Genomic DNA, 17,126 nt, shown 5'->3' on the forward strand with positions numbered 1-17,126 from the left:
TGGACTTAAAACTGGGACGTAAAAAGCCGTGTTAACGACATCAAAGTTAAAATTAGAAGTAAAACGCATGCGTACAACAAAAAGGGAACAAAAACAAAGCGTGGGTGAATCTCGGCCCGAAACATCAGGCTGGTCTACGATCATTTCCTGTTTTTCCCGCCAAAGGTTTTTACTTTGAAAGTTTGAACGGAAGTTGAGCCTCGATCTTTTCTACCGCCATTGACACTTGCTGAAATGGGAAGCTAACCGTGGACGAGAAGTTTCCTGCTTACAGTTTTTAAAGTCACTGCATGGAAATGTGTTGAGCAACAAGAAACACAGAGAAATAGAACCGTGGGTGGGGGATTGTTTTCGACGCAACAGGTAGGCGACATTTTGCCTCAAAGTGCTGCCTAACTGCCAGCCGGTAACCTCGAAGTGTTAGCTGAATGGCCGTTAGCCTATTAACACCAACGGCCATCCGCCGAGCGCCCCAGACAACCTTCGTCGTAAAAAATATTTGTTTAGAAAAGTTAAATCTTATAAAAGTTGCGTTCGAAACCTTAAAAGTGTATGTAAAAGTTGGGTTGTGTTTATCGCCGTTATTATTGAATAACTTCGCTCGTGACACTGTTGCTGTCCAGCCTCCTCACACACGTGCGCGCAACCGACCAATAGAATCGCTTAAACGCTTGACTGACTTATATCTCAGCCAATAGAAACGCGACCCACAGACGAGGGCCTCCCCCGACTGCGTCCGCCGTCTCTTTCCGGCGCAGTACGCTGGGATGCTGATGCTGAGGAGCCCTGTCCATCTGTAGCATCATCGGAGCTCAATGTCCGTCGACATGCTGTGCTGCCAGAGGCTTCGGCATTGCGTTGACCTCTGCCTGGGCTTTTTCTTGTTTCTAGCGGGGCTGCAGCAGGTGGAGGCGGCCGCCGCCGACACGGAGATGGCCAACTTGAACTGGAAGCCGTTCATCTACGGAGGGATGGCCTCGATTGTCGCAGAATTCGGTACGTGATGCACCCCTAAAAAAAAAACGCACTGATCCTCGCTTCTGTTTGTTGTAATATACATTTATTGCACGGCAATTACTCATTTGTGCGGGGGTTTGTGCGCACCGTGGTTTCCCCAGCGTTGTGGAAAAATGGCAGAGGAATTCTGCAGCAGCACCTGCAGAGTGATGATGACTCTGGTCTCATAGAGGAGCTGATGCATGCCGCTGAGTAGATTTAAAGGCCACCCAGAAGAATGCTTGTGAATAAGTCGACAAATGCAAGCGCACAGTTCACAAAGTCAACAGAGACAGCGGAGAGGCAGTTGGCCTCCATTTGCATCTCTCCTTTTGATAGCAGCAGGTTTTAGTCAGAGCATGACTAAATATTCATGGAAACAATTCTAGTATGACTATACGTGTTAAACATGGAATATCTTGGTATTTGCAAATGAATAGAAATCATTAACCTTGTAGTTCTAGTTGTAAAAATGTTAGGGAATCAATTGGAGAAGATTAATGATCAACAGAATATATAGTGCCTTGCCTAAGTCACCATTATCCTTGAATTTTTCTACATCACAAGTTTAGTTTATTGGAATTTTAAGTGATGGATCAACAGAAAGCAGTGTATGATTGGGAATAGGGAAGTAAAAGATAGGTCGTTTTTATTTTTTATGGTAAAAGTATGAGAGTGGGGCATACATTTGTATTCAGCTCTCACTACTCTGATATCAATAAATAAAATCCAGTACAACCAATTACCTTCAGAAGTCCCCTAATTCACTGAGTCTAAGGTTAATAGGTTAATCTCAATGTGAATGCAAAAGTTCTACGGTGGAGAACGGCAGTGAATACAAAGAATCATAAAGAACAGCAAACGTAGAAGACAGGTCAAGGGTAAAATTATGGAGAGTTTTAAATCTCAGGCTTTGAACGTCTCACAGAGCACTGATGCATGACTTAAAAATTAAAAGAACTTGGCAAGAAGAAAGCAATGGCTGAGAGCAAGACTCAAGTCCAATTTAAAGCTTTTCAGAAGCCAAGGGGCACGGAAAACCATGTGGAAGTACAGGAGGTGTTCAACTTTTTCAGTCTAGATGTGCAAAGCCGACTGACTCAACGAGCGGCAGCTGTAGCTGCAGCAAAAGCAGTTCTGCAAAGGTTTTATTTAGGGACTCTTATAATAAATGCACGCTACAAATTTCTGATTTTCACCTGTAAAAGGTTCAAAGCATGTCTGCTTCTGCTTAAACATTACGCACCACTTTGTCCTGGACCAGCACATAAAATCACTAAAGAAATCCGTTAAGGTTTGTGTATTAAAGCTTCAAAATGTGAACAAAGATTCAGATTCAGGTGACTTTTATTGTTCTGCCTGTGGGAGATTAGTTTTAGTGATTTAAAAAAAAATAAGAAAATAGAGGGGCTTTGCTATTCAATGTAACTTTTTTTGTGCTTCATTAGTGTACATTTTCTCCTCAAAATTCAGTTTCCTTTGAATCCGTGTTGCTGTTTTTGCTCTTCAGGGACATTTCCCATCGACCTGACTAAGACCCGGTTACAGGTCCAGGGCCAGTCCCAGTACACAGAGGTGCGCTACAGGGGCATGTTCCACGCTCTCTTCAGGATCGGGAAGGAGGAGGGTGTCCGGGCGCTCTACTCTGGGTACGCCGTGGGTATCTCTGCTCACATTCTCTTGGGTTAAAAACTATTTTCTTCAAATGAGCAGGTTGTGCACACGTTTTCGAGGAATATGGCAGATTCATCTACAGATGTCTTCTGCTGCTCTCTTTTATTGTTGCCTATTTTAAATGTTATGTCAATGTGAGCGTGTTTCCTTGCTTGTCCCTGAAGCGGTTGAAGGGTTGACTTTACTTCATCTGCCTAATTTTCCCTCTGCGCAGGATTTCCCCGGCCCTTCTGAGACAAGCCTCATACGGCACGATCAAAATAGGGACATACAACTCTCTGAAGAGGCTGTTCGTCACTCGCCCAGAAGGTAAATGTCCCTATTTCTGCCTTTTGATGTCCTGCCTTCTGCTTTTTTTTTTTTTTTTTGATGAATAAGCTTTCTTAGAAGTGCTTCCTACCAACCTTTAGTCAAATACGTTATTATTCTGAAAGCATTACAAATGTATTTAGATGTCCTCTAAACCTGGATTGCAAAGTTAAGAACAGTTTGCACAATTAAACCAACACAGAACTAGACTTAAAAATAGCATTAGTAGTCTTTTTTTTTAGCATTTTTCTCTCATTTGTAATTGTCCACCTGGCAGGTAATTTATTTGAGACAAATTTTTGTCAAAAAATTCTCATTTTAACTTTGTTTTGTTTAGACTGGATGCATTGCTCAATCAGCCAGAGATCTGAATCTGTCAATTTTGTCTTGAAAAGATCTGATCTGGACTAAGCAGGTCAAATATATATATATATATATATATATATATATATATATATATATATATATATATATATATAGGAATAGGAACTTTATAGTTATGATAAATGCATTAGATTTAGAAACGTTCATCACATTCAATCTATAAATATAATAGTATTTTTGTTTTTTATGTTCTATAAAAATCTTGTTGTGAGCTGAATGTGGGATTATATCCATGCTTAATACATCCATTCTCACAGTATCGATGCAGTAAACATCAGTAGTTAAAGGAAGAACGGAGGTGGCTTTTAAGACTATTTTCTTTTATTGAGAGCAGAGTCAGCCTATTTACATGCCCCCAGTAATTTGCGAGCTAAATAAGGTTGAAGCAAGTTTTCAGGAAACATGTTTCTAGGAACTGCATCAAAAGAAAGAAAGAGTAGCAACAATCATGACCTTGCGATGCGCTTTTTTCAAGATAAGATTTTTTTTGTGTGATAAATGTACTTATTTCCCTGACAGGCTGCCACAGCCAGGCATTATGATTGGAAACTTTAGAATAAAAACGTGTTATGACTGATATATTCAAGTATTTTAAAGCTTTGATAAAGACATTAAGGTACTTGAGTGATTGTGTAATCTCCAGTTTACACATAAAGTGACTTTAGTTGACATTCAAATTACTTTTAGCTTCACTTATCGGTAAATCAGCGGCGCCACAATGTTTTTCAGACTCATAGGACGTTTATGGCCACTCTTCGTTGTTTTTCTTTTTTTCTCCCCTCTCTACATGCTTCATTATAGGACTTTTTCCTACTGGCCGGTTCTTCTTTATCTGCTTCCTCTACCTGCTGTTGCCAACAACATTCCCCCCTTGCCAGTGTCTCTTTATCATCATAGACTCCAGTGCAGTTTCTGACTAAAGGTTCCGGAGTTCCTGGAAACACTGCAGCTCTGCAACAACATCAACACACAAATGTCTTCAACTATTTCAGCTCCAAGCCATTACTTTCAATTCAATCTGTATTTATTATGATTTTTATCTCTGCTTTGATTACATAGTTTTCCTGAATCTAAAGTGAAAGTGAAGTTTGAATGAAATGTTCAGCCTTGTTGGGCTGCACTCATTTGATTTTACACAAACTCCCTCTGACTCTTAATGAGTTTGGACATTTCTGCCACCGCTGAGGATCTGGTGAGGGGACGCAGCTAATTAATTGGACCAATGAAGTTCTGTTTCTGTTTTTGTTTTTGTGTCTCTTGATTGTTTTCAAATAAGTTATTCACTGGACGATATAGGAAAAAAAAGCATATCGATAAAATAGAAATATTGTTCGATATCGATAATTATCAACAAATTGAAAACATATATTTTAAGTGCAGCCCTGGTCATTTTACGCTGTTTCTTAATGACCTATTTTTATATCCAGAACACATTAACACTGAACTGAAACTCAACCCTTTATTCAACCAACTTTTTACCAAAACTGAAAGTTTTTAAAAAATAAAAAAAGAACGTGTGCTCTCTGAACTTTTGAAGTGGGCGGAGCTTCCTGGGTCTGCATTTGGTTTGATGCGTTCACTGACCACAGAAAGATCAGATTTATGGATTTCTGATTGTTGACCCGATCAGGCAAACAAACATAAATAAAAAAATTCAGCCAGCATCCGATTTCGTAGTTAAACACTCCTGATTCTGTGCTTCTTGAAACCAAACATACTTCTATGAAAAAAAACATTTGCTGATTTCAGATGATAGGCTGAAGGTAATAAAGGTAAAGAAAACAAGTCTTTACACTTGGATCTGGTTACATTGTGTAGATAAAAAACTTTTTTCCCCGAAGAGAATCAAACAGAATCGGCAGGTCAGATCTAAATAAAAAAAAAAAAAAAAAAAACAGGAATATTTCCATTGAAACTTGTTTAAGTATCTGAACAGCAGCAGCGACACAACTTGTGTGTGTTGGTTCACAGATGAGACGATGATCATCAACGTCTTCTGCGGTGTCGTGTCCGGAGTGATGTCCTCCATGCTGGCCAACCCCACCGACGTCCTCAAGGTGATTGCTGGTGCTAACATCTATGACGGCTAACACCTTTCCAGCGGCTTCATCGGTGGCCGTTGTGCTGTTAACCAGGGTTTCAAACGTATATCTATGAGGATTATTAAAGACAATCCTAACATTTTGCTGTTGTTGTCATTCCAGATCAGAATGCAAGCGCAGGGAAGCCTGTTACAAGGCAGCATGATGTCCAACTTCATCAACATCTACCAGAACGAGGGCACCAGAGGGCTGTGGAGAGTGAGTTCTGGATTGTTGTGACATGTGTGGCAAGGGTGGCAGGATTTGTTTTTTTTATTTTTTTATTTAGGCTACGTTACTCTGACATCCCTAAATAAAATGGAGTTGCTTGAATGAGAACTAACCTTATAAATAAGCCTAGTCTGTGTGATCCAGTTGTTCTGTGAAGGCCCCAGATGTTCGTTAGAGAACGTTGGTAAACAGAGACAGATTTCTGTTTAATCTGTCATCTGAAAATGGAAAGTGTAGATAATCCAGCACAACTAGCCTTGCTCTCCACAAAGCTAGTTTTTGTCTCTATTGTAGTATTCTAATAGTTTGGTCCAACTATAAACCTACTAAGACATGACCAGCCACCTCAGCTGTCTGTCGTAACAAGAGCGGCATTAATTAGAGCCAAACAATGGGTCCGTCATGGTTTGGGAGGAGTAGGAGAATCTGTTGTCAGTGCCACTATATTCCTTATAGTTTATAAATCTGTCCTTATGGAGCAGTAGCTATGTTTACGTGCACAACATTTCATAGTCGGATTAAAATGTATTCGGATTGTACCGTTAATATGGGCACACAATCAATTAATCCGATCATAATGTGCATATATATCCACCTGGCTTTATTCAGAATAGAACCACTCTGACATGCACAGTTAGCAAATTTCCCTAAAAAAACACAGAAGAAGAACTTCCGTCTTTGCTGAACAACAAAAAAAATTATAAACAAAACATTATTATACGAGTTTGTTTGTCTTTCGAGCGCCCGGACTAGACTTACACGATGTTCTAATTACAGTTGACACGTTACTGAGTAAAGCAACAATTTTCAGCTCTTTTATTTTTTTCGAATAGAAGGTGGGGCTGGACTATAATTCAATAACGATATGTATCGATCGATAGACGTGTATCGATGATAGAAAAAAAAAGGTCAATAAAAAGTTCAGAGCTGATGGGATGATGGATGCAGCTAAACGGATCAATCCTCTTAGAAGCTGGAGGAGATTTGAGGTTTTACCTTCCAGCAGGACATCCACCTTAAACACGTGGTCTGAGCTACAGTAGAATAGTTTCCATAGAAGAAAATTCCCACGTTGGCATGATCTAGTGAAAGTAAAGCATTTTGAGTTGGACGTACCCCAAAAGAGTTGCTGCTGCTGCTGTGGTTCAACAAATTATCGAATCTGAAGAGCAAAATTCGGATGCATATAAAGTTGAAGTTTGTGCTTTTAATAGGAAGAAAAAAAACTAAAGAAGTTGAAGAGGAATGCGTGACATTGTATATATGAAAGGACCTCAAGAAAAATACAATTTTGCTACAACTATATCAGAAAAGATTGGAAATGTTGGCCTTTAGTTGCCTGATTTAAGATTTTCACATGTTGGAACTAGGGCTGGGCAACGATTAAAATATTTAATCGCGATTAATCGCCCTGATTAATCGCGATTAATCGCGATTAATCGCATTGTATTTACAAACTCCAAGAATGAATTCAAAAGTAGTGTAAAGAGCACTTTTATTTTAATGTTCTGCTGCCATATGAACAAAAGTGTTGTAACATTTGTAGCACTTATTTTATACTGGATATTTTCAACCCATCTATTGAATTTAGTGCACTAGTTGATCTTTTCTTCATAAGAGAACAGCAAGCACTGCAGCCAAAATATGGCCTTTTTTGACCTGCTGTATATTAGCCACTCCCTAAGCTTGATGTATCATGAAACTGTTGACCTTTTGGGTTTTGTGGTTTTTATTTTATTATTACAATTAAATAATAATAATAATAATGTTATGTTCAGTGTTTTTTCGCTAATCCACCTCTTATATATTTCAATCCTTATGTAATTTTGTCTGTGTTGTGTGCACCTGCCTGTTGCTTTAATCCTATAAATTTCCCCGTCGTGGGATAAAAAAAGGATTAACTAATGTTATCTTATCTTAAATAACACTTTTTAATATATGTACTGGGTTCTTTCAAGGTCTTAATTACATGTTATGTGTGGGCTCCAGTAACATCCATCCATCCATCCATCCATCCATCCATCCACTGATCTACCTGGATGTTCCCTGGAGGACTGAAACGCCTCAGTCAGAGACGTCTGTGGGTCTGTCGGGGCAGTGAGAGAAGTTTCGTCTCCTCTCTCTGTTTCTGGGGCTCGACGTTTTCATGTTTTTTCACGTGCTTAGATAAATTTGTTGTGTTTCCACTGAAATGAACCGGCTTTTTACAAAACATACAGCTTGATTTCATTTACGGTATTAAAATAAAGCCAAACGGTGCTACTTCCCCTGTTCATGTTTTTTTGCTGCTGCGGTCTCTCTCAGCTGTTTTTTTGTTAAGTTTGTGTGAGAGCTGAGTGGGCGGGCCAGGCTGAGCCTGCGTGCTGATTGGCTGGCGCCGCTGAGCCATGTACGAGAGGGGAGGGGGAGCGGGAGAGTGCTTCCGTGACTGCTGACTGACACTGACTGAAAGCATGTGAGCAACATGCGTTAATGCGCGATAAAATAAATATCGCCGTTAATAGTCTAATGAATTAACGCGAAATTAACGCGTTAACTTGCCCAGCCCTAGTTGGAACATTTCTGAAAATGTTGACATTTTAATAAAGGTTTAGCAAAGTGTTATCCTGTGGACTGAGAACTGATAAAGGCGCTGTCTCACTTGTCGTTCTTCTTCCTCAGGGTGTCATCCCCACTGCACAGCGGGCAGCCATTGTGGTCGGAGTAGAACTTCCTGTCTATGATATCACAAAGAAGCATCTCCTTCGCTCTGGCATCATGGGAGACACCATTTTGACACATTTCATGTCAGTCTCCTCTTGATAGCAATTTAGTGTTTGTTTTTGGTGTGTTTGAACTGCCTTCAACATGTCTTACACAGTTCCAGCTTTACCTGCGGGCTGGCCGGGGCTCTTGCGTCCAACCCCGTAGATGTGGTCCGGACTCGTATGATGAACCAGCGGGTTTTGTCTGGAAGCCCCATGTACAAAGGAACACTGGATGGATTGATGCAGACGTGGAAGAAAGAGGGCTTCTTTGCTCTATATAAGGGATTTTGGCCAAACTGGCTCCGACTGGGGCCGTGGAATATCATCGTATCCTTTAAAAACACACGGAAACACTTGAGTGGAGTATATTTGCAGTAGTCTGTATGTAGGCCATGTTTTAAACTAGACTTTTGTCTTTTTTTGTTATCTTAGTCGACTAAAGACTTAAGCTGTTTAACTTAAAACAAACGCTAGAAGTTAACAGATTTTAAAGGGATCCACGATTAGTTGTAAAAACAGACTTTATTTGAGAAATATCAATTTTAGATGTAAAACAATAGAGTAAAAATACTGTAAAATGTTTCGTTTTTAGACATTGTTAAACATTGTCACACGGACAAGGCCATGTTATTTCCGCTGCAATGCATTCTGGGTAAATTATGTAAACTAGGTCCTTTGGCGCTAGCTCCGTCCAGCCAAAGTGGCAACGAGTCCTTTTAAGTTTGAACCGAAGCGCGTTTAAATTGATGATAATGTAATAATAATAATAATAGTAATAATAATAAAAACAATAAATGACACGTACCGCTCGTAGGATCTGATCGGTCCAGTTTTCAGCTCGTTAACACCTCTTTATCAACCCAGCATGCATTGCGCAGGTGAAAAAAATGGCGACCTCCATGAGTGAAATATATAACAAAGGATATATGATTTTTGAAGTAAATACAAGTTTTTACGCATCACAAACAGCTATTTTTTAGTTAATAGGAAGGTTTCAGCATGTTTAGGCCAACATGTTCTAATCGTGGATCCTTTTAACCCAAAAATTTACACCTGACTAAAAAATCTGCCCAGTGTGGCGAGATCTCAGCTACCTGCTAACACCTCATGCAGTTAAATCCAGCTAAATAATTTAGATATATTTACCATTTAAAAACATTTATTCAGTGTCGAATCTAATTAACTTTTAACAGATAAATATACTTTTGCAAAAGCACTTGTGGCACAATTATTGATGTCTCCAGGGAGGGATCAACCATTCCTCTCTATTCAATCTCTGGAGACTTTTTTTTAGGAAATCTTAGGATAATAATTAATTTTTCACTTGAACCCACTTAACAAAAGTTGGAAAACTGACATAATTCTTATAATAAAAAGCACAAACATGCTTAATTAACTTCTTTGTAATTGAAAAAGTAAACGGCTGCAAAAATAAGCATCTAAATGTGAAATTAAAGCTGCAGTAGGAGTTTTGACAAAACCAGGGATTTTACCTGAATTTTTGTAAAACTACATAAAAAACATTTCTTGTGAACTATTTGATCTTGTCAGCTGTGACTCTATGAGGAAAAAAAACTAAAAGTTAGAAAACTTATCTTTGATTTGACAAGTTTGTGCCATGTCGAACAGCAACTGGGAGTTTACCACAGTATATGTAATTATCCAGCGGTGCTAAAGGTCCTTTTTTTTGTTCTGGAGCTTTAAAAATGTCTCTTGATGCGATCATGACCAAATCACAATGAACCGCAGCGAGTTAAATGTTCTGGTATTTCAAAGACTTTCTAATGCCGCGCACTCAGAGAGGGATCAATGCATCACAGATCCTCCTCCATACGTCCCTCTCAGTCCAGGTTATTCTCGTGTTTTAACCGTCAACCATCTATTTGCAGGTAAAATGTGTTTCCACTGTCTTAATTCCCAGCAAGCTTCTCCCCTAGGCAAACTCCTTTTGAGCTTTTCCTGAACAACAATCCAGTTCTTCATCACCTTTGAGCAGCTGAAGAAGCTCCCGTTTTAACACGGGCCGGACCGTGGGACTGCGCTGGTCTGCTGGACTGAATCGGAGATAAGTGGAGTTTGAACGCGGCAGCAGCCAGAGTTTATGTGCACCAGCAACCTCCCGCCCTCTGTAAAATAGGAAGGAAGCTCACAGTCTGCCTGCACTCACATAAACCTTTGTTTTTACCCTCACCGTTTCAGTTTTCACACCATTTTAATGCCACTCCGTCACCTTGGACACTCCTTTAGGCAGCTAAGGGTTTGGAGAGCTGATGAAGAATAATGACACAATCAGATAGGTTACTGGAGTCTTGTGTAGCTAAAAGATATTAATACGCAAACAGATTATGATCCACATCATGTGCTCAGGATTCCTGCAGGTTTATGGGTATTTATCTATTGAACTGAATGTTTCTTTATTTATCATACCAGGATGTATGATCTGACACGCACAAGGTTGACCAGGCATAAAGGAAAAGAACATTTCGAGCCAAGGTTCTTTATTTAATACAGGAAAAAAAATCTGATTTATGAATCAAATGATAGGCTGACTGTTACAGGAATGCAGGAAAATCATATTTCCTGACTGAAAGGAAGTAATGACAAACATGAAAAGAGCTCAGATTTTATGTCAAAACTGCTACAGGTCAGGTAGCTGAGTGAAGATAATAAATAAATAAAGGATCCATATATAAGAAGATATTTATTCCTGAAGCCATTTAAGGGATCTTTTGGAAAATAAACTATTCTGCTGTTAAAATCCCAATACTCTGAACCAAAAACGCTGAAGAGAAAAAAGAGAAAAGACAGTCTGCTATTTTGTTTTATTTATTTGTTCTTTATTCAAAGAGCTGTTACGTTTTTTATTTCTTTTTCTTTTTCTCTTATTTTGCCTTAGAATCTCATCTTTGGTTACCTTTTATTCACCTCCGCTCCAAGGCAGCAACAGGAAGCTGCTAGCATGTCTGTCCTGCTACAGTAAATAATGTAAATGCCTGTACAGCCCCGTTCCAGATGGACGTTCTTCCTGTAAATCAGCTGCACAGTCCAAGCGTTGCTTCCTGTCACGTTCAGCTTGGGGACAAGCTGCGATTCTCCGAGAGGTTACACGAGGTCCGAGTAACGTCCGGGAAACTTTGCATGTGCCAAGCAGACCGAATTTCATTTAGAACTAACCTCTTTGAAACTGAATGTAAAGGTCCAAAGACTTTACAGCTAAATATGCGTAGTCGGCATTGCCAAACCTGTTTTAAACATCACATGTTATTTGATGTTTGTTTTAAAAGCTTAAAATTTGTATTTTCCTTTTAATATAAGATTTATTTATTCTGGATGTTTGCTAGGTTTTATTTTTAGAAATCAACTTGAGTCTGTGGAACTTCCTTTACACTGTTTCCACTATTTGAAGTACTTTTAATGTACTTTTGAGTTTTTTTCACAAGTACGCAGAGTATGCACATACCCAGTGTTCCTCTTCTGTCAGCCGCTGCTGTGCACTGCCAGTCAGCTTGCTGAAAGAAGGCGACCGCACGTGTCCCTTGTTTACAGCAAACCTCAAAGTTGGCTGTTTAGAGCAGTTTTCGGTTGTGAAATATAAGGACTTTCCTGGTGTGAAACCTGAAAGGAGCTCCAAACATCCCTCCTATGATATAAAAGCTGTTTTAAAACTTCAGCTTCACACGTATAATCTAACCCGCTGACTACAGACTTCGCCTGTGCAGATAGCCCAGCTAAGAGCTCGTCATCCTTGTGTTACTGTTATAGAGGGCATGATGTGTTATTTTAGCATAAGTATGAAGCAATGTTTCTGTTATTCTGTTTTAAATTAGATCAGATAATTTAAAATGTTTATTCTACATTTTAGCGTAATTACTAACTAATCCACACGGCAAGGAAACAAATTGATTTGTTGTTTGTATAAATTAAACTGGGGGAAAAAATCGCCTAAATTCGCAATATTAAGAAAAAAAAATCGTAATTAGATTATTTTCCAAAGTCGTTCAGCCCTAGTATCCGGATACAGCGTTTGGGTCTCGATACTTTTTAGGGTATCGCTAATTGTGACAACCCTGCATCCAAATTATGACTTCACCATCAGAAGCTGCAGCAGCTTCCTTGGGGATCAGCAGGCACTCCAGATTCATTCACTAAATTAGAGCGCAGGGATTTGTGTAAAAATTAAAAATTACTTTCTGGTTCCAGGGTAGTTTTCCTCAACTTTATCCAAAAAAAAATTTACATTTAATTTTTTACATTTTATAAACTTAAACCCATCTAGCGAAGGGACACTCATGGTTAATTCATTCAATCAGGGATCGACTTTCCTGAACTGGGATCAAAGCAAAACTATATGAAATTACGATGTAACTCCAAATATTCTGAGTTTTATTGATGATTAAATTAAGCTAAAGGTTAGGTTTGAGACGTTCTTCATAATTAAAAGTACTGTGCTGCAAAAAATATTGTTTTAAATACACTGGTTTGAAATGGAAGTAGAAATGGACAAAATGTCAGCGTGTAAGACCAAATTCATGAAAAAGTGACTGAATATCCTCCAAGAATAGTGATTTCGAGGCTTTTTTTGACAGGAGCTGTAGACTTCTTGGTTTCACAGTAAAACCAACGTTGTCCTCCAGTTTAAATATTTTGAACAAATTAAGAAAGCCTCCAATTCAGCCTAATAGTTGTAATTCTAATAAAGACTTGGGTTCATTTGGAGCATCTGGTGGAGTTTGTTGAGTCACATTTTAGAAAATCAGTTTTTCGTCTTTGCATTACAACATGTTTGAGTTACGGGTCACATTTGGAGAAATTCTGCTGTGAGGTTAAAACTAAAGTTTTAAATGCGCTTTTTTCAGGTTCTTTTAAAAGTTCTCCTTTTTCTGTCGACACATTTTAGCCCATTTTAAAACAGCTACTGCGGTTTTAAGTCCTGGCGGAGCCTTTCAGACTATCTGTACGCCGTCTACACTGGAACACTGAACTGTGACGACATGTTTTCATTTTATAAATTGTGCTGGGGAGTTCTGGGGCGTTTCTATTCTAATATGTGCTGCTGTGACAACGCAGGGATGGAGCAGGAGCATTGTGATTGGCTGTTTGGGTTCAAAGAAGGCTCAAAATGAGGAAAAGTTAAAAGAAGTCCCTGCTTTATCTGTTGGTGCACAGAATAATCACTGCTTCAGGAGTATTTAATGTATGTTTTTAATCACTGAGATGATATGGGACATTTTTTTTTAAATCTCCAAAACAGTTACAGCATCTCCAACATTTCGTGTGATTTACACAAAGATGCACTTTATGGTCTCTTTGGTTCCCATGACCAACGCAGGTCAGATGTTAGAAAGGTTACCATCATAAAGTATCAGAAGCGACAGACTGTAGAAAAATAAGCTCCACCTCTTCCCCCTCCTTGCTGGTTTTCTTAGTTTCTGATTGGTGCTCAGGCCAAAGATTTATGTCCACATTTCACGTGTCAGCCACTTGTGCAAATCTGTATATCTGTTTTAAAAAAGCATTAACAGTATCAGTCATTATGTGTTTGTTGCATGAAATAGGTAAACGATTTATCGTGATTTAAAGAAAACGTTCACAGTTTCTCAGTCTCCCATGAAACAGTCTGTTCCACAGCATGCAGCGACTCGCTTCTTTGCACAATGTTGTGACTGCAAAGGAAAAATGTTTCCATGCCTGACTGGAAAGGAGTTGCATCTCTGTCGTAATAATCTTTATGAAAAAGTTGTAAAGAAAAATCATCTCTGATATTTTAGTTTGTGTCACATTTAATGTTATTTGAAGAGACTATTCCTTAAAAATGCAGCAGGGGGGATTCACTCCCAGTTCACTGTTGAATAAACCAAGTGGTCAAAATGTTCCTGTTTTTTTTTTTTTTTTTTTTTTTGTTTTTTTCTTCTAAAATCACGAACGGGGGAATAATTTGAGTATATTTTTATCTGAAAGCATCCAGTTTGGTTATTTTTTTTATTTATTCATTTTTTACTGGACTGAATACAGCCACATTTCAATAAAAATGTCTCCTACTGTCACTAAGACGAGGGTGTACCGTGGTCTTCCTCGTGATTGTGTTGGTCAGGTCATTATTTCTTAGTCTCATGTAATCACATTTTCCAAGTACTGAATTTGAACTATATTCATCAAACAAATGCCCAAAAAGATACCACTGATTGTGTAGTGATTTGTTTAGATAGTGAGTGTCACTGTTTGAGTTAAGTTTCAGGAATAAATCAACTGTTTGATTACTTTGTGATTTAATGAGCTCCACTTGTTTATGCCATATAGCAAGTGTTTAGAGGTCTAGTCTGTGGCATGTTTTGTTTTTTTTTTTTTTTTTTTTTTGCTCAAGAGTTCAGCAAACGGTCCAAATTTGCCTGGTATCATCAAAAGTTGGACATTATGGCGTCTGAACTTGCGGCATAAAAACAGCTCGCATACAGATGGTGTGTTCAATGTGCGTCGTACGTCTTTGGTTGCCTGCTGCACTCACAGGGAGGTGACAACTTTTGTTAGGTGGTAGGTTTAAGTCCTAGTGGATGGGCCTCATCACGCATCCCGGCGCTCTTTTATCCCAACATGTCTTCATTGTTAACCTGGACAGTTTCTCTCTAAATATCTGGCAACCCTGATGATGTGTCAAAGGTGGCTGCATTTAAAAACTGGACCACTTCAGGCTCCCAAGTTTTCTATTTCTGAACTTCTACTTGATGAAAGATTTAGCTGTTGCAATGTCATGGGAAAAATTAAGAAGTATGTTATTTGGGGGCAAATTTAAGCGTTTGGTAATTTGAAATCCTCTTTGAATGTTTGTTTTTAATATGCACTGGGATATTTTCTCTCTGTAAATACCTGAGATCTGCTTTCTGAAGCCTTACAAAAGGCTATTGTGTGGGCACAGGTACGCCATAAAACAAACATGCTTTGTTCTTATTAATAATAAACTGGTTATGTATCTGTGAAATTCCTTTTTTGAATGAAAATGTGTGAAAATATATGTTTTATTTTTTTAATGTTTGCAACTGTTGTGGCCTGTTTTTTTTTTTTTTTTAAGTTTTATTTAATTTTAAACTGTAAACACCCAGTTTCCCTTCAGACATGTTTGATTTTTCTTTTATGAGCCAGCTTATTCGGATTGAAATTTGAATGCTGTTGCACTCGTATTTGCACTAGCTTATTATTTATTTTGCATTTAAGAGCCTTTAATTTTACTCAAAAATCTGCGAATCAATGCGTTGAAGAATGCGTAGCGCACATTCTGAAAGGCGGTTTGTGTACCTTCTGCAAACTGCAAATCCTTTGGTTAAATATTTCCCTCAAATGTTTTAATTATTTATCAGAAAAGGTAATAAATTATTAGATCAGTCTGACTGGATTAAAAAAAACTACATAAAATGGGAATTATTTGCTCTTGTATCATCTTCACTTTTCACATGACGAATGTTGATGTTGAAGCTTTTATTCAAACCCTTTTTTTGGCACAATGGTTTAATTTTTATATATATATTTGCTTTTCACTTAAATAAATGACATGCTCTGAACGTCTGTGCATGCTTTATTCCAAAAACAAACTCTTGTATGTTTTTTTTATTATTATTATAAGGGAAAAGCAGCAGCACTAAAACAATTTTCAGAAGTTCCCACATGACCGAAAAAGCGTTTGTTCTTAAAACTGGACGTTCACATTTAGGTTCTATTGTACTGTAAGAAAGCAAAAGCTCCCCTCATAGATTTATCCATTCCAGATATTTCGGATCATCAAATCAATTGTAATAGCAGAAATATAGAGTTTGAGAAAATGAATGTTCTCAAAATTATGATTGTATTTATTGAGGAAGAAAGAGCCTCTCCAAACCAACCAGGCCCTATGTCAAATTGCATTTGTCTCCCTTGTGAAATCGTTAATTAATTGTGATTAACCATAAAGGTGTGGTAAAGTTAATTTGTAATGTCCAGGCCCTTTTACTGTCGGACCTGTGGAATCAAGAATTCACTTAAATAGAACCTGTCTGACAACAGGAAGTAGGCTAAAAGATCCCGAGAAACAACACAACATTACTACATTTAAGAGGAACACGTGAAAACCTTTCTATGGCTTTGTATCACCGGTGAACCACAGTGAGAGCGACTATTGTCCACTGATGGAGAAGACATGGATCGATGGTGAACCATTACCCCAAGAGCTGAAGAACCCAGAAAAACACCTAAAGCACTGCAGGCCTCATTTACCTCAGTTAAGGTCAGAGCTTTAATGTTTCACAATAAGAGTCAAAAAATGGGATCCATGACACGAGTTTGAAGGCCACTGCTGACCAAAAAGATGGGTAGTCTCACATTTGCTAAAAAAAATATACCTCTAGACTAACATTTCAGAAAAAGAACATCATGCTGACAGTTGTATTATTCTATTTTCACTGGGTTGCAACACATTATTACACCTCTGATGGCAGTTAAAAAGGTCCGCAGCTGTTTGGATCCTCTAAATCCCACCAAATTGAACAACAGCACCCTCTACTGGTTGGTCTGTAACTGCAGTCCGGAAGATGAGTAGGAAGAGATTCTCTGTAGTCCTGAACCACCATCACTGTAGTGACGTTAGCTGTGGTTGTCTGTAGATTTAGAATATCAATAAACTCCTAAAAAGTATAAAACTTAATGTAAATGTAGTTTGTCTTTAATATTGATTGCTTGATAT

The 17,126-nt window shown here is 38.4% G+C and overlaps 1 protein-coding gene across 2 annotated transcripts; it reads left to right on the top strand.

Annotated features, from left to right (window-relative positions):
• The first annotated feature begins 66 nt into the window (after positions 1 to 66).
• On the top strand, positions 67 to 15,395 carry slc25a14 (solute carrier family 25 member 14). 2 transcript variants are annotated; one of them, XM_012868878.3, is made up of 9 exons: positions 67 to 363; positions 892 to 996; positions 2,507 to 2,645; positions 2,885 to 2,979; positions 5,335 to 5,420; positions 5,568 to 5,663; positions 8,337 to 8,461; positions 8,536 to 8,749; positions 10,398 to 15,395. In XM_012868878.3, exons 2-9 carry the CDS (start codon positions 933 to 935, stop codon positions 10,437 to 10,439), a joined length of 861 nt encoding a protein of 286 aa, XP_012724332.2. In that variant the 5' UTR covers positions 67 to 363; positions 892 to 932; the 3' UTR covers positions 10,440 to 15,395. The 2 variants fall into 2 exon arrangements, with proteins under 2 accessions (XP_012724332.2, XP_012724331.2); XM_012868877.3 differs by lacking the exon at positions 67 to 363 and having other exon boundaries at positions 730 to 996.
• Positions 15,396 to 17,126: the final 1,731 nt, after the last annotated feature.

The sequence above is a fragment of the Fundulus heteroclitus genome, chromosome 11 (genome assembly GCF_011125445.2).
Source record: "Fundulus heteroclitus isolate FHET01 chromosome 11, MU-UCD_Fhet_4.1, whole genome shotgun sequence".
Taxonomy (NCBI): Eukaryota; Metazoa; Chordata; class Actinopteri; order Cyprinodontiformes; family Fundulidae; genus Fundulus; species Fundulus heteroclitus.